Genomic DNA, 21,997 nt, shown 5'->3' on the forward strand with positions numbered 1-21,997 from the left:
CACAACCTTTGCCTTGGTGAAAGTTCAATAACAGCACGCATACGTTATCCAAGCTATGCTGAGAAGTGCAGAGACATAAGGAAAATGAAAGCACAGTAAGAATTTAAAATACACTCAAACCATAAATCTTAATTACCTTTTATGCCATCTCAACATCTTTCATGATTGATTTCACATACTTGAAATATTTGTTTCATTCCTCAACATAATACATATCTAATCAGGAAGAAGTATACAAAAAGCATAAACATGTTCATGTTTGTCAAACATACCAACTACCCGCTAATAACAGGCTATCTCCACTGAAAAGTGTTTTCATAACTCTTTGCAAATAAAAGCAGCTTATGTTCTTATGGAAATGAAACAGAATAAACAAGAACAGATTTGCTACAATCTGCAGTAGAAAAGGATGGTCCTATTATGCCCTTTAAAGAGGTCTGAGCCTGCCTACTACTTGGCAAGCAAAGCGCTTGCAGACAGAGCTCAAGGTACACAAGTTTAAATGCCTGGATGATTTCAGAAACTAGGAAGTCTACCAACCTATAGCAATTCAGCTCTGAAACACACTAATCAAGCCTTACAGTTGGTTTAAAGGAGATTAGTTACTTTAGCATTCAGGTAGAGAACATCGTCCAGAGGCTCACAATGCACATTATCAGATATTATCACAGCAAAGGTACCAGAGCTATCAAGGACAAGTTTTTTCAGTTTTATTCCTGTAATTTCAACTGCGGTCAGCTGAATTTGTGGATTTTCAACATCTCTAATAATCATGCATAAATACACTAGTCACAGCTCAAGAAACAACTCAAGTACAATGCAACTGCAATGATATTCCTTCCAAGAGAGATAGAAGCAGCTCCTGTTTAGTGCTGCTATAGGAATGCCAAGTGTTAGTGTGAACAGAAAGGTTTCTCAAGATCTCAGTTCCATAGCTCAGGGAAAGTCATAGACACACTCACTAACATGTTGATTTTACAATAAGAAACTTTTGCCTCCAGCAATAAAATCTGCATGCTGTTAAAGATACATGAGGACAGGAAAGAATAGACAAAAACAGTGGCAGGAAAACCAGAACTAGGCAATTCGCTTGGGAAACACGAGATCACGCAGAAGACCTTCCCTTTCTTGAGCAAACCCTAGAACGCACGTCTCCTCTAGCCTGTTAAAAAACATATTTGTAGAAACCACTAGGATTGCAATACACGTGATCTTTGTGGATGTGGCGCTAACCTTCCTAATATAAATCATTTTAGTGTTGCTTTGGTTTCCACCATTACCATCCAGAGTCTAGAATATTTTTTACCTTTTGCTGATACAGTTAAAACCAGTGCTTACAAGAAAAATTCACAAGTCCCGGTATAAAAATCATGAAACTTGCAGCCCATTTCCGAGAGCTGTGTGGCTTACACTCGAGACACCCATATTTACCTCCATGCTTCACATGCATAACATAGTCACAATCAGGTCTGCAGAAGCAGAAAATTAAAGTCATATGTACTTGCAATAAAAAAATGTATTCACGTTAAGCACTAATGTTAGCTCAGGAACATTGCCGAGCCTATCCGCTATAACTCAAAATAATAATGGTAACAGAAGTAAAGCAACTCTGTCAAGACACTCATCTTTTTATCCAAGAATCTGAAGTTGGGGTTTTGAATATAAATTAAACGTTTACAGGTACTGTTTTGAAAGCAAAAATCTAGCTTTTCCATTTTACATGTGGCAATATCTGTATTCCAGTAATCCATGATTGCAGAGCTACATTCAAATTAATTAGCAAGGTATTAAAGTTAGGATGGTGCTCAGGACAGATTAAGGTGACTTGGTGGAAGAGATTTATTTACAAGCATAAAGACCACAGTATTCACACTGGTCCAGGAAGCATTTGACTGAGCCTTGAACAGAAACCAGATTTGTCTTTCAACAAGTTCAGTCAACTTCCTATACTGCTTCATTTTATATGAGCTCTTCTTATCTCCTCTTACCAGCAATGTAATTTGCCCTCTGGACAGATCATTTGATACTCTCCTCAAATCAGATTTATTATACTGAAGCCTATGTCCCATGCTGACTAGTCATTTGGCTTCCCTGTACACAAATGTGCTAGACCCTCCTTCCTGGAGAGCTCCCGCAAGCCCCTGTCAAGCACCTCTTCTGTTCTTCCTACTCGACAGGGCTGCCCTTGTCCCCACATCCACCACCATGACCCATATGAATGTCTTTGCTTGCTTATCACTTCTGCACGTGTCCGCTCGGTGACCAGGCAAATACTCTGTGTCTGAAAGGCCAGAGTTGCTGAGGATCGTGCTATCCAATTAGCATTGGAAGGTCACACCTTGGATGGTGCCACCAAAAGCAAGTAAAAAATACAGGTTGAATCAACACCACAGCCACCATAGCACAGGATGCCAAACCCAGAAATTGCAGCAAGATGAATGCCTACTAAGGTCAAAGCATCATAGTAGTTTTACCATGCAAATGCATGGTAGATGGAAAGTCTATCATTAATATACAGAAAATATGAGAAACTAGGAAATAGTTTGTCATAAATGCCATTTGATTACCAGCCACTGCTCTAAAGAATAGAATATTAAGTCCAAACCCTGTTTCTCTTTGACATTTCATTAAAGCAAACCACACTAAAATATAAATGGAAAGGCTACACTAATAAAAGCAAGCTCATTCAGGCACTCCATCGCCAAGTCATTCTTTTGTGCCTAGGCTGACATTACATATCAAGTTTACAACAGCAAAAGGGAGTGAGTTTAAAGACACACCAGCAAATGATACTTAATCTCTTTCTCTCTCTGTCCAGGTTTATGCACGTACAGCTTTTGTTAGCATGCAACTACAGTGACAAACAAAACTGCATTATTTTTGCAGGAAATTACCATATAAATATTATCTGTTATATATCTTAATCAGGAAACAAATCCTGAAATTCTTCTTAAAATATTTGCATCAACAAGAATTTTGTCTGTACCAGCAAAAATCATGCTCAGAGCTCGTGATGTGTTGACAGGACCCTCATTTGTCAGAGGGGCTTTATGAGTATCCCAGTACTATACAAGTAAGTTTAATCTTGGAGGTTATGCTTTAATTATTCTTTTACTTCCTTATTAAACTATAGCACTGCTGGTTAATTACTAAACAGAAAAGCTAACCAGAAGCAATAGTTATAACCCCAACTCTTCAAAACATAATCACGTCACACGCTAACTAAAAAAAAAAAGTCAAAGGGTTTTAAAATTACTCATATGGAATGACATCTGCCTTCCGTTTCCAGATACTTCACATTATTCTCAAATTAACTTCTCAAGATTTTCTCTAATTGGAAGGACTAGAAACTTGTTTTAAAATTAAACAGATGCTCACATAATTTCTCAACTCCACAAACTGTGACTTTTGAAAGCATCTTCAATTTTCATGGAAAGCTCAGTGAAATTATAAGACCTGATGATACTGTGGAAGTCACCATCTTCTGGTCTGCCTCTAAACTACAATTTAAATAATACATTTCTAAAAGTGACAGCATTATTGAACTCAAGTAGTTGCAATGTTATCTTCACCTCAGTATTTATAGTAAGGAAACAAAAAAGTAACCAGAAACATCAAAATACAACAAAGAGCACAGCTTTTCACCATCCACCCACTTCTAGCACAGCAATTATTACCAGTTTCACAGCCAAAATCCTGCTGCTGCTATTGGCAAATCACCATTTCACATAACAAACTTCATAGTTTTTCAGTTTGATGGATATTGCACTGCATCTCCTACCATCAAAGCATACTCACCTTCAACTGTTCAATCTGTTACATCACTGATACTTCTACAGTATCTTTTGCAAGACTACCAGGTTTTGTCCCAAACCTATTTCTTCCAGATTTGGTGCCACTTATGAGGTAGGACATACTGTACTCAGTGTTCTTTGCTAAGGAACTTATCCTTCTATGGCACTCAACTTCAGAAAGGTATCTTTTTCTTAACCCAACTGGAATATTATGAACAATTTTTTCTCATGTCCAAGTGTGAAAATAACATTTAGTTAGCCTGTAACTTAAATAACAAAGCTATGCGACCGAACAGCCCAAGAAGCAGGAGAGGAGGAAGATCTTAAAACAGGCACAGCTGTAACACTCCAGAAAACTACTCCTTTTTTTCCTTTCCCTGTGCCTCCTCACTGGTAGTCTGAAGTAGGAAACTTCAGCTTGCTACAAATACTGGAACTCCAGCAGAGCGCCACAGGCTAACTCTTACTAATGAACTTAGTTTTAAGGTCACCCCAGAAGTTAATCCTGTGAAGATCATCAAGAGTAATGGTAGAAAAGCACATTCATTCTCCTCCCCTCAGCAATTCAGTTTACACCCACATATTCTTCATATTCTAGCTAAATGCAATTACTAGATGGTACCAAATAGATGTATGTTGCCAGAGTATTTTTCTGTTTTCCTTAGTTATCAGAAGACAGTGTGGCCTTTTGTCACCTGTTAATTCCTCGTTCAACTCTACATGGTTCAAAAGATTATTAGAAGATTAGACTGATCAGCTAGTATACTACAAGCAAGCCAGGATTTTCTGTCATGGAAAATTCATCAGTTATTTTTGGTTTCCTATTTTCATTGGTCAAACTAGAGGGAAAAGGAGGGTCTTCTACAGTGCGGCAACAGCAACTGGCAGCATTTCAAAACCATCCAGTCTCTGCAGAGTCCACAGATGCATAAATGCCACCCATTTGCCAGCTCACAGCCTTAAGGAGCTATGTTTGCTGAAGTACTGAGAATAAAAGCAGCATGTTAGTAAAACTGAGCAACTACAACTAAATAGAGTGTTACTCTTCTAAACTAGAAGACTATCTGGGGCACAAATGAAGTTCATTTGGTGGTACTGCAGCTCTTAATTAGACCAGAAAAACACAGCTACAGTTGTTGCCAACTGTCACTTCTAATCATATTTGGAAGAGGGAAAAGAGAGAAGTCTCTGAGCAAATTTTTTGTAACTAAATTATTAAAAAACTTAGCCTTATGATTCATATAATTAGGAGATAGCTTTCATTTAAGAATATGAAGTTGTTCCTGATGCTTAGGTGAAAAATTTACCATCTTTCTTACAAACATCAGAAATCAAAATTAGAAATGAAATTTATAAAAATCTTGGGTTTAGACAAATTGATTTTTTTTTAATAGTTTGAGCTGACATGAGCAGACATCCCTAAGCATTTAAATTTTAAGTTCTAATCATGAAAAAAATAAATCATGACTTAAAAAAAAAAGAGTAAATATAAAACATAGCTAGGCACTTCTACTAAAACAATAAATATCTAACATTTTATTCATGTGCTGCAAAACAATGCATAAAGGTGTGCATGATTTTATTAACTAGGAATTTTGTTTCCTTTTTTCAAGTATCATGAAAACATTCCTCTTAAGAGGACTGTTACTAGCCTAGCACTATTTTGTAAACCTAAAACTGACAGTTTAAAAAAAAATACTTGTTGCTTTACAATTAATGACCTGAAGTCCCATAAAGTGAGAAGGATATGCTTATACAGTTATCTACAGCCTAGTAACTATAGCACAGAATACTCACTACACAGGAAAACCTGTAAGCTGGTCATGCAGATGACGTTCGTAAGGAGTCTGTCTGCTTAGTTAAACATGAATTCTGAGTATTCTACATTTAATATGTATTTACATTTGCTTTGTGTTACTAATTTTAAAGTGTCCCACACTAACGTGACAATTGTTTGCTCTCAAAGCCTGCAGTAAATGCTACAGTCTTTCCAAAATTGCCAGATAACTGTCCAAAGGCTTTCCGTACTGTGATACTTTCGAAGTGAAATATTAGTATTTCTTATACTGTTTGTAAGTCATAACACTTATTAGGACTTTGAAAGTAGATTTCTAAATGTTCAGGAAATGAAATATGTAGCTGGAAACTGCCTCTGATGATAAAATGACTATGACCAAGTCTCAGATGAATCAGCTCTTTTACAAGGGCAAAACATGTCTCCCAAGATCTTACAAGATATGTGTTTTACTTCACTTAGTATTTTAACTAAATAAGCAGACATTTTGGATTTTAAGTTAGCTACAAGTCCGCACTAAGAGGCTCATCCTCCTCCCACTGACCTTCACAAAAACCAACAGCTGTCACTTTATGCAACTCTCTAAAAGTAACACTCTTGAGTGTTAAACAAGTATCTACATTTAAATCCCTATTTTAAAATTTCTAAACATGGCACAGAAATATTTATTGTGCTATTACTATAATGAGCAAGCCAACACTATGCTTACCTTCCATATTTCCATTCAAATATGAGAGAGCAGCTTTCCCACTGTTGTTACTGGTCTATTTCCCTCTGGTTGAGGAGTCCAGCTGAAAGCAGTACAACTGAAGTGACAGCATAACAAAGCACTTCTCTGGTAGCGCAGAGTCTATAGTAGAATCTAATTACTCATCCAACATAGGCTTATTTGGTTGAGCAGGACAGATATGGATTAATCCTATTGAGATCAAATGCCTCAATCTTAATTTACTTAGTAAAAAGCAGACTGAATAAACTATATGACAAAAGAGTTTGTCCTATAGATTAACAGCCACAAAAAAACATTTCAGGAGGAAAAGCATGCATTAGTTTTGGAATGCAACAGAAATATATGATTTTATTACCATAGATAATTTAATAATTTCTACTTCACCCAAGGCAGTCAGTCTATCAGAACTTTATTAAAAAAAGCCCAGCATGGCTGACCCAGTAGCCATCTTTCACCACAGCAGCAGGGCTGCCATTTTAGGGTGCAAGCCAACTTATGAAAGCAAACCTAACACAGAGCACCACAAGTAGGGATTTGCTCTGGCATGAGAAACATTCATGTTGCTGTCAAGCTTCTCTTGGGAGCAGCTTTGGTAGGACATGACCAAACCACTTTGCCCTTGCCAAAGAAGCCAACCAGGAGGTTGGAGTTTCAGGCAGAATGGATGGTCTCAAAGATTTTGGAAATTTTGGGGAGTGTGATTTTAATTGCACGTATTTTTTAAATTTTCTTTAAAAAAAAAAATAAAATAAAGAGTACATTCCCTTTCAATACCATCTTTATGCAAAGGCTCACTTACCCTGACACACAGAGCATTACCAAAGTGCAAGAGGCAAATGAAATTTTGCCAAGCTTAATTTCATTAGAATGACTAAAAAAAAAAAGCTGGAGTAATTCCCATATACACAGTGGAAACCTCCACTTTGCAATGGCATATCCACATGTACATTTTAGTTAATGCTGACAAAGTTATATTTTACTTTATTCAAAACACTACAGAGCTCCCACAATACATGGAAAATATATATGCTCTGTACGTTTAGCAATACATATCTGGAGACATATAGTGAAATCAGAATAATGAAATCCCTTTGGAAAGATCAAAGACAAATATCAATGATTAAGATGAACAAGATCGAAGCTTTTGGAAGAATTTGTCCAAGAGGCCTTGAACTACTGAAGTAGTTATCTGTGGACAGAACTCAAGTACATGGTAACTCTTTTAGGATCAATGGAACTATCTATAAGATTTGAATTTATGTGCTATAACATTTCACTGATGTGGGATGTGAAAAATATTCTGCCCCATACAATTAAGTGGCTGATACAGGTGATGACAAATAAAGCAGAATATATATTTATATTCAGTTATGAATTGTTTTCTCACCTAATACAGCATGTTACCTAAGGTGGGAGGGGAGGGAAAAAATATTTACAATCAGAGTCAAGTTCTGACGACAGCTATATGGCTGTCAAAATCCATATTGGTTTCAATTCAGTATCTCCTGACTCTAAAAATCAAGCTCGGAAGGACTAGAAACATCACAGAAGTAAAACACTAAGCTCAACAGAAAAGTATTTCATACTACTTCATACTGACCTACCTTTACGATATGAAAGAACAGAATCCAGTTTCCCTTGGTCATAAGGGGATAAACTAGCACAAAGAGAAATGGTAGGACATGTGGAAACAAAATGGAAGAAAAGGAGACATGGAGCTAAAAGAGGATCTTAATAAATTTGCAAGAGAAAAACATTCCAAACTATAAAAATTTTGGAAAAGAAAAACCTATCACAGAACAGCTGGTTTGAAAAGAAACAAGCAGAGCTAGCTCCTGAAGCTCACACTGTGCCAAATCCTTTAAATGAGCATTCAAATAAATATAATGTTGCTGATAATATACAGTCTAGTATTTCAGCTTTTCTACATGTCAATGTTTTTAATCAGTCCATTCTACCAATGATTATTAACAAGATGAAAGGATGAATACACTAAGCGAATTAAAGTGGATAATACTGGATCCAGCTTCTTTTTTCCCTTTTGCTAGCGCCTATTATTATTAAGGAAACATCTGCAAAAGTGCCCTGAAAGTGGGTTGATAATCTTTGCCCACTAGAAGAATGCATATAGAAGCACACAAACTGCTTTATGCATAATTTATTTCTAAGGCTTAGCAATACCAGTCTCACTAATGAACTATTGTGATGTACTTTATTCTCCTTGGACACCAGTATGTTATAGCATCAACAAAATACACAGCTCCACACAGAAAAAAAAACAACCTAGAATTTCATCAAGTAATTTACATTTAGACATACCTAAACAAATAATTATGTATATAACAAGGTCATGACTGACATTTATTTCCTGCATGGACCAGCTGAATCAAAGCGGAAATAATGTAATAAGTAATTTTATTACAAACATAATACACTGTAGAATAGAGAAGTCACCCTTACTGTTTCATTTCAGCCTTTTTTAAAGGTGTAGCAGCAGCGATGCTTAAAAACCTCTTAATCAAGTCAGATTACATGTCCGTAACATAGAACGGGTTCTATCAGTAACCTGGAACTCCTGATCCATATTGATGTGACTCATGCCAGCCACTGTTGTCGCTGTTAATATCCCATTGCGTATCACAACACGACTACTAGTCAACCGTTTGCTCAGTGAATGTCAAGGCTGAAATAAGCTAGTGAGACAACATCTTACACAGAAGATCCTGAAACCTAGGTTTTAGACTGAAAAGCATTTGTAGTTGCTCAGCTCAGTACCTTCTCCCAGAGGTACATTTACAACTTGTTGTTTCCTTACTGTGTGGCTCAGTACAGCCTAACCTTCTCCAGTAATAATTGTTTGCTAGGATCAGATCCTTCTACTTCCCAGTACTCCTGTTCTACATTTATTTAATCCATTTACATCAAACTACTGATTGTTGGAGTTTTTATGGCAACAGTCACCATGGTGATGTATTTCACACATCAAGTGAATGTTATGAAAATATTTAAGTACTGCAATAAGAAGGGTGGCAACTAAACGTTACACAGACTTCAGATGAAATGTTAAGCATAAGGGTGCAATCTTCTTAGTCTGGGTATTTCCACATTACATGCTGTTCAAGTGATGTCTGTTCCATTGACACAATCCTCACACAGTAGTGAATGCCCCAAGTACTGGCAAAATGCTCACCAAGGAACACAGGCTCCTCAAAAGGTAACAAATGCTGTTCCAATATATGCAGGTTTAATTTATTTGACTTCTAAAAAGAGAGGTTAAGAGGACAAAAAAACATGAATCCCCTTTCTCCCTCCTCCACTGCATTGATTTCTACAGTAAGCTATGCAATGGGGAGAGCTGACATATAGCAGAACTTTTATCAATATTCCCATGCGTAAACTCTATCCTAGACTTAACAAGTATGGAATACAGAACCAGATGGAAAACTATTTCTCCTCACATTAAGTCTTTCAGAAAAGAACAATTTTCCACTATGAAAACTGTAGCTAGTACATTATTCAGATACTCAAGAAATATTTTAATAAAAAAAGAACCTATGTAATTTTAGCAGCCAGAATTCTCAAGTGTAGTTCAAATGAAATTTTAATTAAGACACTGTGCAATTTTCTCCTAGCAGACTAGTAGAGTTTATTAAGGGATGGAGGGATATTTAAGCATCACTTGCTACAAATGGTTGGGTTTTTTTAAAAAAAGTAATTCCCAGAACCAATTAAAGCATGGAAAAAGTTCTCCCATGAAATTAAGACAGTTACATTCTTTAGTTCTGTTTTTTGTTGTTTTGTTTGTTTTTGAGGTTTTTTTAATCAGGTTTAAAATACCGCAAATTTTGCCTTCAGGAACTAGATTCCAGGCACCTAAACTCTCACCCCAAAATTATCAACTCAAGAAGTCTTGATGTTACAATATTGATCCTGGTAGTAATTACATTTCTGCAAGTTTCCTCCACAGCTACGAGCCTCAACAATAATACTTTTATGGAAATACTGGAAAACAAGAAACAAGTAATCAGAAGATATAGATATAAAAGCAACTATTTTTAATAGCAGTAGTTGGAGATAAGCAAAACATAGTCATTGCTGCTATATAAATAATAAGACCAGGTTCCAAAAGAATGTACAATCTAACATGCTATCCCTCCAAATAACTCAAATGTTTGATTTTACATCATCAAATGGCCTTAAGTATATAAGCAGGTTCATTCACATAAAAAAAACATGGACACACGCTTGCAGGACTAAGACTTGTCTTAGAAATTGTAGAAATAAAAGACGTAAGAGGAGCAGATCTTAATATTACATATTTTCTTTCCTCATTTTTTCCCCTCTTTTACCTGTTATTTTTTGTTTACTAGTTGGATTTACATATCCTGTTTTTAAACACTTCTTGTCTGTTGTCCTTGCCACTGTTTACCGCTTCAATTTGTAACCTTTTTTTTAAAACATCAAACCAATATTCAGGGTGAGATATAATTTTTATTTGTGCCCATTCACACCAGCCAAGTTGAAAGCAACACAAGCACAGAAACACAGAGGATGCTGGAATATGCATTTTTATGGTGTGCAGGAACAATGCAATGCGTTCAAAGGTCAGGCAACTATGCTGACAACTGCTTTCATGACTATATACAGAAATTATAGTCTTCAAGTAATCATGCCAGATCATCAGATGTTATGACAGCAACCATGCAAACTATCAGCCACAAGCACACCTTGATATTACACGAAACTATTTGGTACAGTTCAGAGAACCTTCATGCACCATCATGGCTGCATTTCCTCTGATCACAATATCAGCTTGTACAACATTCTTGTCTTCACAGTTCATAAGGCATCATCACACACGTGCATTTAAACGTCTTAGTTTAACCACCTGTATCCACCTGCAAGAGACAGCTGAGATTTAACTGCAACTGCACTAACCACATGGGAGAACATCCACATACATCCAGAGAGTGGATGAGCCCCAAGAACAGTAATTCTACCTCAGAATTAAACAGAGGGAATAAAAGTACAAACAGCATGCTCTTGTGCTCTGGGACCTACTGATCCAAGGCAAAGTCACTGAGTGTCTTAAAATAAGTACACGGAATGCAGAGGTGTGTGGTAAAGAATGAAAGCCAAAAAACACAGAGGTCTCAGTGTCGAAGAGTCATGCAACAACACAGCAAGAGGACAGCCCAGGCATGGGTGGAGAATATAGTAACATCAGCTTCAGCAGAAATCTTGGTTGCGCCACATACACTGGATGTGATACTCAGCTCTACCTATCTGCATGAATTCCCCCCCACCCCAGACCCCCGAATCCTGCAAGCTGTGAGCTCTGCTCACCTAAGTAATCTGAATGCTGTACTGGAACAGAAAATACAGAACATCTGAAGGCACACTATTTTCATAAATAATTAGTCACTCTCTCCAGCTGATGATAATATACCTGCTCCTCCTCCTGAGGGTCAAGAGACATAAAAGTATAAAATAACAGGATAAGGAAGAAGCAAGGAGATGAATCAAGAGTTCGTTGAGCTACTTAATGTGTGTTTAAGAAAAGCAAGGAACAAAGTCAGGTGTTTGAGCTGGTGGTTTTTTTGGACAGTTTGGGGCGTGCTAGGTTTTGTGAATGCCCATAAAAATGTTCTTATGGGGAGCATCTAGAAGAATTCTTACACCCTCACAGGACAATGAAGTTGTTATAGGCAGTCTTATACTGAGTCTTATAAGACCATGGGTAGCAGGAAGCACTCGATGATATGGCCAGAAGGCAGTAGATGGGGCTTTGCAACCAGAGAGGAAAATAAGCCTCCTAACTTGACTCTCAGTGAAGAATGGGGAGCAGGAGATGGCTCTTTAGTGAATTGCTAATGAATACTTATTACAAAAAAGCCTAAGTTGCATACTTGGTAAATGCTTAAAGAAACTGCACCACAAATTTATATAGCATTCTACCTATGACAAATGAAAGCACTTCTACAATGCCTATACCAATATGATCTCACTGTTTACTCAAGACTACCAGACAAAAGCCTTTTTTTTTCCCCCTGCTAAGCACTTTGTGTGCCCCACTTATGCTTCACCAGCACCAAAAAAAAAATAAAAAAATCACCCAACGAGTCAATGAATTTATGGTATTTCCTAAAATCCCAATGAGTAACTTGCTATCTTTCTTGCCAGGGATAACATAGAAATCTTAACATCTGAGTAGCAAGCAGTACAATTTAAACCTTTCTTAGCGCGATCTTTTTCTCAGGCTTGGAAGTTTACACCCAGAACGTTGTTTTCACTTTTTTTTTTTAATACAATTTGTGTAGAAAATTTTGTGTTCAAAATAACACTATAGCACCAATAACAAAACCCAGACAATACTTGGTCTTCTTGGACCTTTAAAGTTCTAGTTAACAAAACACAAAAGCTACATGGTTTCTGCTTTCCCTCTAGGAATGAGGCTTGAAATACAGTATTTTATGAAATCAGCTAGTAGAGAACATTGCACGATGTGGGGAAAAACAAAGATAAAACCCAGATATGCTTTGTAAAGTTTCTTGTAGTTGCTAACATGGGAAAGACCTGGAATACCTCTGAAGTGTCAGCACAATTTTCAACATACGCATTAAAACAAACACGTATTTCACAGGAATAAATAACCCTCTACAAATAAAAAGTAAGTAACAGGTTTCCCAAAAGGATCCATCTGAAATGGGTCAGTAACTGAAATACAGACACACACCTGCTCCGTGGGCAGTTTTGCACCCAAAAGACACAGCCCTGGCACAGTGGAAACGGGGAACAGAATCAGAGGAGAACGGGAATCCTCCAAGAGGGTTTTCTTTCAGCCCAGGAACAACGCTAAGACGAAGTTCACAAACAAATGCAGAACGAGCTATTACTCCCGGGCAGAAAAGCAAAGCTCAGGCTTCATTTTCCCGCCGCACGCTCTCCCCGCTCTCCCCATCCGCACACAAACCCCGCATCCCACCGCTCCCCACCCGGAGGGCCCCTGTCCCACCCCTCCCCACCCGCAGGACCCACCGGCCGCCCGCGCAGGCCGGGCCCCCGCCGCGGGTCACAGCGCCGCTCGCCGGTACGGCCAGGCCCACCGCCGCACAGCGCCAGCGGCTGCGGGGCCCCCATGCACCGTAAGGCACCCGGGCCGCCCTTTCGGGCCGTCCCCAACGCTCTCCATACTGCATGCATTTAAACGCGCTCGCTCCGTCAGAGGAAGGCGAAAAGAAATCAGTATCCGCTAAATGCATAAAACCAACCCGCAACAATAACCGAAATACTAAGTACACTCCTCACCGCTACCTACAGGGAAGAGGCGCCGAACCGGTGGGCGCCGTCCCGCCAGCTACGCGACCCGAGCTCGCCCCACCCCGGGCCCAGCAGAGGGGCCCCACCGGGAGCTGCCTGCCTACCTGCCCGCCGCCGCCGCCCGCAGTGCCGCGCCGTTCGCCGGGGCCCGCCGCCACCTGCTGCCGGCAGGGCGGGGCGAGCGGAGGGGCGGCGGCCAATGGCGGGGCGGCCGAGCCGCGGGCCCGCGGGCTCCTGTCACACCTGGCAGAGGCGGAGGGCGCCAAGCTCGGGGCTGCGCTTGGGCGCCCTGCGGGGAAGGGGGCGCCCTGCGGGGAAGGGGGCGCCCTGCGGGGAAGGGGGCGCCCTGCGGGGAAGGGGGCGCCCTGCGGGGAAGGGGGCGCCCTGCGGGGAAGGGGGCGCCCTGCGGGGAAGGGGGCGCCCTGCGGGGAAGGGGGCGCCCTGCGGGGAAGGGGGCGCCCGGGCCGGCGGTGAGCTGCAGCGAGCGCTCCACCGGGAGTTTCTCAGCCAGCACCGAGGTTTTTCCTTTGTCGCCCCTCAGGCCGCGGTCGCTCCCCCCTCGCTGTAAGCCGTCCTCGCAACTGCGGCGCCTCCCTCCCGCGCAATGCGCTGCGAGTCCCTTGGAGTTGCAGCCCGTGCTCCGCCGAGGATCCCGTCGTGGCCGGGCTCCGTCTGGCGCTCCCGGCAGCCCCGCAGCGCCTGTGCTGGGAAACAGGGTGCGCTCGGCCCCTGCTCGGTTACCTGTCTGTGCACTGCACGGCGGCGGACAGCCCTGCTGGGGCAGCGAAGTCCCCGTACGAAACCATTGGACGGCGAGCGCTGAGCGGCCGTGACCGCTCTCTTGTCTGGCGACGAAGCGGTTAAACTCCAGCAGCGGCAGCGAGGGCGCGCAGCGCCCGGTCGCCGAGGGAGGAGTTTTGGGTCCTGCCGGACGCCGTCACGCCGCTCCCGCCTCAGCTGCGCGCGGCCCGTTTCAAAGCGGGAGCCATGGCCGAGCAGGGCCTGGAGATGGCCTCCATGATCCCGGCGCTGCGGGAGCTGGCCAGGTAGGACGGACTCAGCTGTTGCCTTGTCAGACGGGGGGAGGGGGGGGAAATCGCGCCCGGTCTTGGTATTAGCGTGTGGCGTGGGGAGGTAGAAAAGTAGGTTCGTTCCCCAGCGCTGTGCGCGGTCTCCCGGGGTTGGGCCTGCGCCCTCCCCTCATCCCGGTCGCGGCCCCCCGACACCTGTCCAGGATGCTCCCACCCGGGGGGCTTCGTCCTTCCCTCCTTCTCTCCCTCCCTCCTTCCCTCCCTCCCTCATTCCCTCCTGGGTGGTGCAGGTAGAGCCTGTGTGTAGGCCTGTATAGTGCCCAGCGTCCTGGGAATTTGTGTTTCTGATGTGGTTTCACTCATAATTAAACGACCTTGATAATATTTGGCTCTAAGGTTTTAATGGCAGCGTCAAGACTGCGGCTTTGTTTTGTGACAGGCAGCTAGCTGGTATGGAAGTACAACTGTATGTTGTTTGACCTGATGGGAGCTAGCTATCACCTTAGCCACCTAAGCAGTTCCTCTTGACACTTCTTACCCAGGGTATTGATAGCGAGTAGTTGAATAATCTTGATTAATTCCAAAAGTGAAACCGGTTCATAATTTTATTTTTTTCCTGCACCAACGCTGGTTTATTGCTTGGTAGTAGCATGTGGCTAAATCCCTTAGTCTGCCAGATGTGGATTTAATATAGATCAAACATAATTGTATAACCAAATGAAATGATGTTGCACAGAACTGTATTTCTGAAGAGTAAGGAGAAAGAGGCACAGGCAATACACTGGTCCCTAAAACACGAAATCGAGTTGTATTTATTTTTGAAGACTTCTGGAAGAAAAAAAAAATCAGTGTTTAACACTCTGTTGTTGAGATAACTTCAAATAATTATTTTATAATTTAAAATGGATAATATCAAAATAATGTACTTTTTATTTTAGTGCTACTCCAGCAGAATACAATACGGTTGTACAGAAACCAAGACAAATACTCTGCCAGTTCATTGACAGAATTCTTACAGATGTAAATGTTGGTAAGTATTATATCCCTAGCTTTTAAAATTATCTACTTTATGCTTTAAGCAATTCCTGCCATAAAAAGTGCTAAAACTTATTTCAATAGAGATTTAGTAGTTGAATACAATACCATTTATAACTTAGTTTTTAATAACTTCTGTGGTGAAGTGTTTTCTATCATGATAGGAAGTTAAATCGACAAAAAAAAGGGTGGAAATGCGGTGCATGGTTGAATTGATCAATTTAAATACCATACCCATGTTACTCTTAATTCTCTTATAGTGCTGAAATGGAGTCTATAAAAATAAAAACAAAAAGCTGATCTGCTTTAAATACTGCCTTTGCACATGTGTTGTATTTTATCATAACCATGTAACTTTTCTGGTTAATTACCATCTGAATCCAAGAGAGTTTCCTTCTTGTGCTAACTAACTGTTGGAATGTGGATGAATCTTATGTGATTTAGATACCTGTTTCAGTGGAGTGATAGAGTAGCACTAAATATGTTTAGTATTTTTCTCAACTTTCTGATTCAGTAAGCTGAACTTACCATTTAAAAACTTCTGTTTCTTGGAGATTTAGAACAATTCTTAGAAGTTTTTTTCTACCGAGTTCATAAACCTAGGTAAAATTGTGTGACTAAAAAATTAAAATGTCAACTATTTGCTATTCTTCACTCATCAAACAGTTGGATATAATACTAATTAAACATTAACGCGTGTAGTGCTAATATTATTCAAGTTGAGTACTTAGTAGTTTTCTTCATACAGTTTGGCATTACACAGAGGGTTTATGGTATGCACAAAATCATCCTAATGGATTAATAAAGCGCACTCAATTGATAATTATACAGGTTTAATACCATATCATAGTATTTTATGTAAAAAAAATTCTTCTTTCTCTTTAGGTGCGAGCAAAGTTTGTGAAGTTTATTTATGGCAATGCTAATTCAGAAATGTGTCTCCTTTTTTTTTCAAGTTGCTTTGGAACTGATTAAGAAGTCAGATTCGCAGCCAAGTTCTGTAATGTTGCTTGATTTTATTCAACATATCATGAAATCTTCCCCACTTATGTTTGTAAATGTGGATGGAAATCAGGAGGAAACTGAATGCAGTTGCATTGGTGAGTTTGTTGAAGCTTGATTTTTGTTCAGGTTTTACATTTTCTGACAATGGAATCATGCAAAAGAACAAAAATGGGAAAAAGGCAGATTCTTAAATTCAGCATTTATTTATGAATATTATGATAGGCTTTTAATACAGTGAATTGATTTGTACTTGTGATAACTGAAATTTATGAGGAAAGAGTTTGACTTTATTCATCACCATTACTTAGTGATATTGTCCAGTTCACACTGATGAGATATCCTGTATGCATACTCATTGCCTGAGGGTTTTTTTGGCAGAGGCAAATGACTGGAACTATGCTATGTAAAATGTTTGTCTTCCACCTCACCCTGCCCCGTGTGCATCCCCCCCTCTCCCCTTTTCCTCTTTTTTAATAAGAATAGCTGAAGAAAAGTCTCAGTGAAGGCTCTGTTTACTGAGCCTACATGCAGTATCTCAAGGAGTCCTCTTTTGTTTTACTAATGAGCAACCTGTGCTCAAGGAGGTGCTCATTAACAGGAGGTTTTGGTGGTTTTTTTTATCTTAATAGTTTTGGGTTTGCTCTTTCTTTTTTATTGTCCTAGAATTCAGTAACTGGATCATAACAAGGCTTCTCCGAATTGCTGCAACTCCGAACTGCAACACATTGCACAAAAACATTTGTGATGTCATTTGCTCTTTACTTTTTCTGTTCAAGATTAAGAGTTGTTCCATTTTTGAAGTACTAACAAAAGACTTGCTACAGCTTTTCCAAGACTTAATCTTCTTGCATGAAAGAGATGTACAAAACCATCCCTGGGGAGATGGACTGGTCTGGCCAGTGACTGTAAAGAGATTTTCAAGCAGTGTGAGTGACGATGTGGGATATTTAAGATTGGTACCACTACAGCTGATGGGCATGCCCAATGTGGAATGTTTGGAAGTTATATTAATGTCTATTCTGACAGATATTGTTGCAGATGTGTTTTTTGTAAGACAAGATACTATTCTGTGGGGAATAGGCTGCTCGCTGTTAGAGTATGGCAGTCCAAAAGTTAAAACTTTGTCAGTGAAGTTTTTAGTAAAATTAATTCATTTAGGAGGACCACCAGAACAGCTGGCCAGTGTTTTCTTCACAGTCTTCTTTGGAATTCTACAGTCAGCAGTTGAAATGAATACTGATGAATTGGAACTCTTTGGAGAACCACTCTTACTGTTGGTGAGGACATTATTGCCTTTTGAAGCTGATTCTTACAAAAATTTTGAACCTGTCTACTTGAATATGCTACTAGAAAAGCTCTGTGCATTGTTTGAAGACGATGTGTTTAGGTGTCTTCAGTGTGAAAAGCTGAAAGCTGCTTTTTGCCATATACTGCAATATTTTCTGGAGTTTGTTCCAGTTGGCTATGAATCTGCCTTACAAGTAAGAAGAGTCTATGTCAGTACCATATGTGGAATTTTTGTGAATGTGCTTGGAACTCAGGAAGAACAAGAGGTAGGTTAATTTTAAAAACTCTATTTGTTACGTGCATAGATCCATGTATAAAAATCTACCTCTGTGCAAGGAAGAAAATCTAGGAAATACCATTTTTAGTTGCATAATTAGATTGATACTCCTGGTTTCTCAACTGTTTCACATATTTGTACAGGTCTGAATTCTTTCATTAGTTGGTTGTAGCTGGACCCTATGGTTTTTTAGATGTATTGAACTATTGAGAAGCGTAAGGGTCTGTCTGTAATCATAGTATAAAGTGGGGGTAAGGCACAGAGTACACTCATTCAAGGTCAACTTTACAAGTAATTTCACTTCATCTGAGCTGCTCTTTCTAACCATATTCATTTTGTTGTATTTGTTCGGTACAGGCACACAGAAATTTTGAAATAAAATGGAATCATAGAATAGTTTTGGCTGGAAGGGTCCTTTAAAGGTCATTGATCCACCCCACCTGCAATGAACAGGGACAACTTCAATTAGATCAGGTTGCTCAGAGTCCCATCCAACCTGACCTTGAATGTTTCCAGAGATGGGGTATCTGCCACCTCTCTGGGCAACCTGTTCCAGTGTGTCACCACCCTCATCGTAAAAAAAAAAATAAAAAAATAAAAAAATTCTTCCTAATGTCCAATCTAAATCTACTTTTTCATTTAAAAGTACAATGAGGTGTTGATATGCTGAGTATTGCCCTTTACCCTATACAGCCATGTGCATATCATATTTATTGTCTCTTAAACTTAGCGTGTCTGTTTTGATGGCTTTGGTAGCAAGATATGGCAATAACTGGAGTACAGCTGTACAAGCTGCATTCTGTCTGGTAGGAACACAGGAAACTTCATTGCTTATGAGAGTTTTTGTCTTGTAATTGAAGTTTTCAAACTGAAAGATTTCTAAGAACTTTGTTACTATAATTTGAGATTTCATATTTTAAGTCAGAAACAACATGTCTTTGAGAAGTAAGGCATAACATACATCATGGTACCTCTGTTGTTTGTCCATCCCAGTACCTAGTGAGTCCACTTTATACAGCATTAAAAACACAAACGGAAGAAATCTTTCAGGAGCTTCATCAGAACCAGCTAGATACATCTGATACTGATGGATGGAGCAGCAGCAGTGATGAAGTTCCAGAGAAAAGACGACGACTAAGCATAGCATCAAAGCATCCCAAGAAATCACCAACACCAGTAACGTATGACCCAGTAATGTATAACACTTACTGAGTAACTACCTTTATAGTAATTTGGCTAGTGAATAATAGGAAATGACAACTTTTTTGAAGCAATTACTTCATAAGAACCAGATTGAAAGATCTTCTGGGAGAAGATCTAAATTATATTTTGAAGATTCATAATCTAGAGATGATTTTTAAGCCAAACTTTAATTAGAGACTATTTTTTAATACATTCGATGCAAATTGTTCTAATTTTTACACATAGAAAACTGAGAGAATATGTACTGAATGACAGAATCATGTATGTGGCTGCGCTGATGCTTTGGACATGTTTAAAGCAGGTCTAGTTAAGTCAGGTTGTTCTCAGATGAACGAAGCCAGTTTTTGGCCGCTGCTTGTGCTGTGCTTCAGCTCCATCATTATCTTGGACTTGTTCCAGAATGTTGATCTCTTTCTTGCATTTGGGCAGTCGAAACTGGCTCCAGCATGCTGTGCGCCACATATGGGCTCATGATCAGCCTTCACTCTTGATAATTCAGCCTAGTATGTAGTTGACCTTCTTTGCAACAAGGTCACACTGCTTTTATATTTAAGTTTAACAGAAGTCCCCCAGCTCATTTTCTCCAAAGGTCAGGCAGCCCTCTGCCTGTTCTGTTGCACAGGGGGGGGTTTGTGCCAATTGCAGGACACGTCTTTATTGACCTTCATGAGGCTCTTGTCAGCCTAGTTTTCCGGCCATTTGAGGTCCTCGAAATAAGCAGCTCTCCTTTTCTCCACAGAGCTATCTGTCTCATAGTAGAAAGGAATCCAGTTAGGTCTGGCATGATTTGCCCTTGGTAAATATCTGCTGGCTGTTCCTCGCCACCTTCTTGTCCTTTATATAGCTAGAAATGAGTTCAAGGAAGACTTTCCGTAACGTTCTCGGGGACTGATGTTAGTCTGGCAGGCTTATAGTTCCTTGAATCCTCTTTTTTGCCTTCCTTGAAAATGGGTGTAACGTTTGCCTTTTTATAGTCATCAGGAACCACCCTGGGATTGTAGTGTTTATAGCCTTTATAGCCTTTCAGATGTCTGATTTGCATCATACTTCACTTGAGTTAGTATCTTGTTCTCCCAAAGAGCATATTTAAGCTAAAGCTTCGTTTGGTATTTTCCTAATCTTGTATCCCACATGGATTAGCTCTGGTTTTGCTATGATGGTTTATCTTTTCTGGAAAAGTATGTATTGGAAAACAATTAATATGGTTAATTTACAGACTTAGTCCTGTAAACATGAAATTGAAGAGTGCTCTGTGGAATGCCATCACAAAGAAAGCTGCATCCTTAATACTTACCCTTGAGAAGGAAATTCTGACAGAGGATGTTCTTCAGACCATAGAAGGGATCGCTGTAATCCTGCGACTAGCTGCTTTGTGCATAGTTCATTTTTCTCCCCCAACAAATTCTACCAGGTAAAGGTACCAAGGTGAAACTGTGAGACCAATAGTTTCTTGGAACTGTTACTATAATTTCTGTAGATTACTTCAGTGCTTGTCCGTGTATCAGGACAAGTATTGGATAAGTCCTGTATGCTTCGAAGAACCACATTTTCATAATAACTTTGCTTACAAACAATACAGTATTAGATTTTTATAGTCTGTTGCATTGATCATGTGGTTTCTATTTTAACAGTATAGGTCATAAAGTAACTCATCCATGTAACGCTGACACATGTAAGAATACTCCGAGCTCCTCGGATTCAGTGGTGAATATACAGTTCATATGGATTTCCTCTGATTTTATCACAAGAGTATTGAAAACCTGTATAAACCTGTTAGAGGCTGCTACGCAGACTATGAACCTAGAACAAGTGATTGACAGAATAGTGAAAATCTTTGATGCTTTACTGTATGCACAAGGTGAGAAATCCTTTAAACTAGCATGTCTTTTATTGGATTTTTAAATTAGGAATGCATCTGACTAAATTAGTCTGTTGTGGAAGAGGTACTCAAATTACAGATCTTGTGCTGGAACTCCAATTCCTGTACAAAAAAAGTCACACTAAAAAACAAAGAGTGCTCCTCTCTGTTCAGAGAGCTTCTTTTGCATTCCTTTTTGAATGTATTTTACTAGTGTTTGCCTGTACTTCTGTAGATTTTTATCCAAACAAGGGACTACATAGGGATAGTTAATATGCCTAAGAAAGAAGGAACTTTTAGCAGCTTTCTTCTTAAAATACACAGAGGCAGCATGCTTTACTATCTCAGTTTCACTAAAAGATTTCAAGGCTTCTGACCAGCTTCAGCAAATGTGGCACATAGGAAGTGTACCAAAAATATTAAGTACTTGCATGGTTTTTTTAAAAGTAGCTAGTATGATGGAGGACAGACTCTACTAAGACTAAAGCATTATGAGTTCAGCTTACTACCCATCCCAAAGTCCACCTGAGAGTATTTGTACAAATCCTGAGATCCCAAAGTTGTATTCATTCTGCTGCTCATGTATGAAATGTTGTCAACTGTTTAATTAAATTTTTAGATTATTTTGATGTGGCACTACATCATATATTATATGTCTAAAA

General features: G+C 39.6%; 2 protein-coding genes across 9 annotated transcripts in view; one reads left to right on the forward strand and one right to left on the reverse strand.

The window, feature by feature from the left end:
- PLS1 (plastin 1) overlaps window positions 1–14,487 on the reverse strand; it is a 48,487-nt gene extending 34,000 nt beyond the window's left edge. For 2 of the 6 annotated variants that reach the window (XM_056358441.1, XM_056358440.1), the window contains exon 1: window positions 6,299–6,441. The gene's annotated coding sequence lies outside the window, so the exon portion shown is untranslated. Of the gene's footprint in view, window positions 1–6,298; window positions 6,442–13,055; window positions 13,188–13,743; window positions 13,825–14,380 lie in introns of those variants that run through there. The other 4 variants (XM_056358442.1, XM_056358443.1, XM_056358444.1 and 1 more) reach the window with 4 other exon arrangements.
- A 52-nt stretch (window positions 14,488–14,539) lies between these two features.
- The window catches only part of ATR (ATR serine/threonine kinase), a 42,689-nt gene continuing 35,231 nt past the window's right edge, over window positions 14,540–21,997 (forward strand). For 2 of the 3 annotated variants that reach the window (XM_056358437.1, XM_056358438.1), the window contains exons 1-7: window positions 14,540–14,685; window positions 15,609–15,700; window positions 16,662–16,805; window positions 17,374–18,263; window positions 19,268–19,455; window positions 20,694–20,888; window positions 21,109–21,335. In XM_056358437.1, coding sequence (XP_056214412.1) covers window positions 14,627–14,685; window positions 15,609–15,700; window positions 16,662–16,805; window positions 17,374–18,263; window positions 19,268–19,455; window positions 20,694–20,888; window positions 21,109–21,335 — 1,795 coding nt within the window. In that variant the 5' untranslated portion in view covers window positions 14,540–14,626. Of the gene's footprint in view, window positions 14,686–15,608; window positions 15,701–16,661; window positions 16,806–17,373; window positions 18,264–19,267; window positions 19,466–20,693; window positions 20,889–21,108; window positions 21,336–21,997 lie in introns of those variants that run through there. The other variant, XM_056358439.1, reaches the window with a different exon arrangement.

This window comes from Falco biarmicus, chromosome 13 (genome assembly GCF_023638135.1).
Source record: "Falco biarmicus isolate bFalBia1 chromosome 13, bFalBia1.pri, whole genome shotgun sequence".
In the NCBI taxonomy this organism is placed as follows: Eukaryota; Metazoa; Chordata; class Aves; order Falconiformes; family Falconidae; genus Falco; species Falco biarmicus.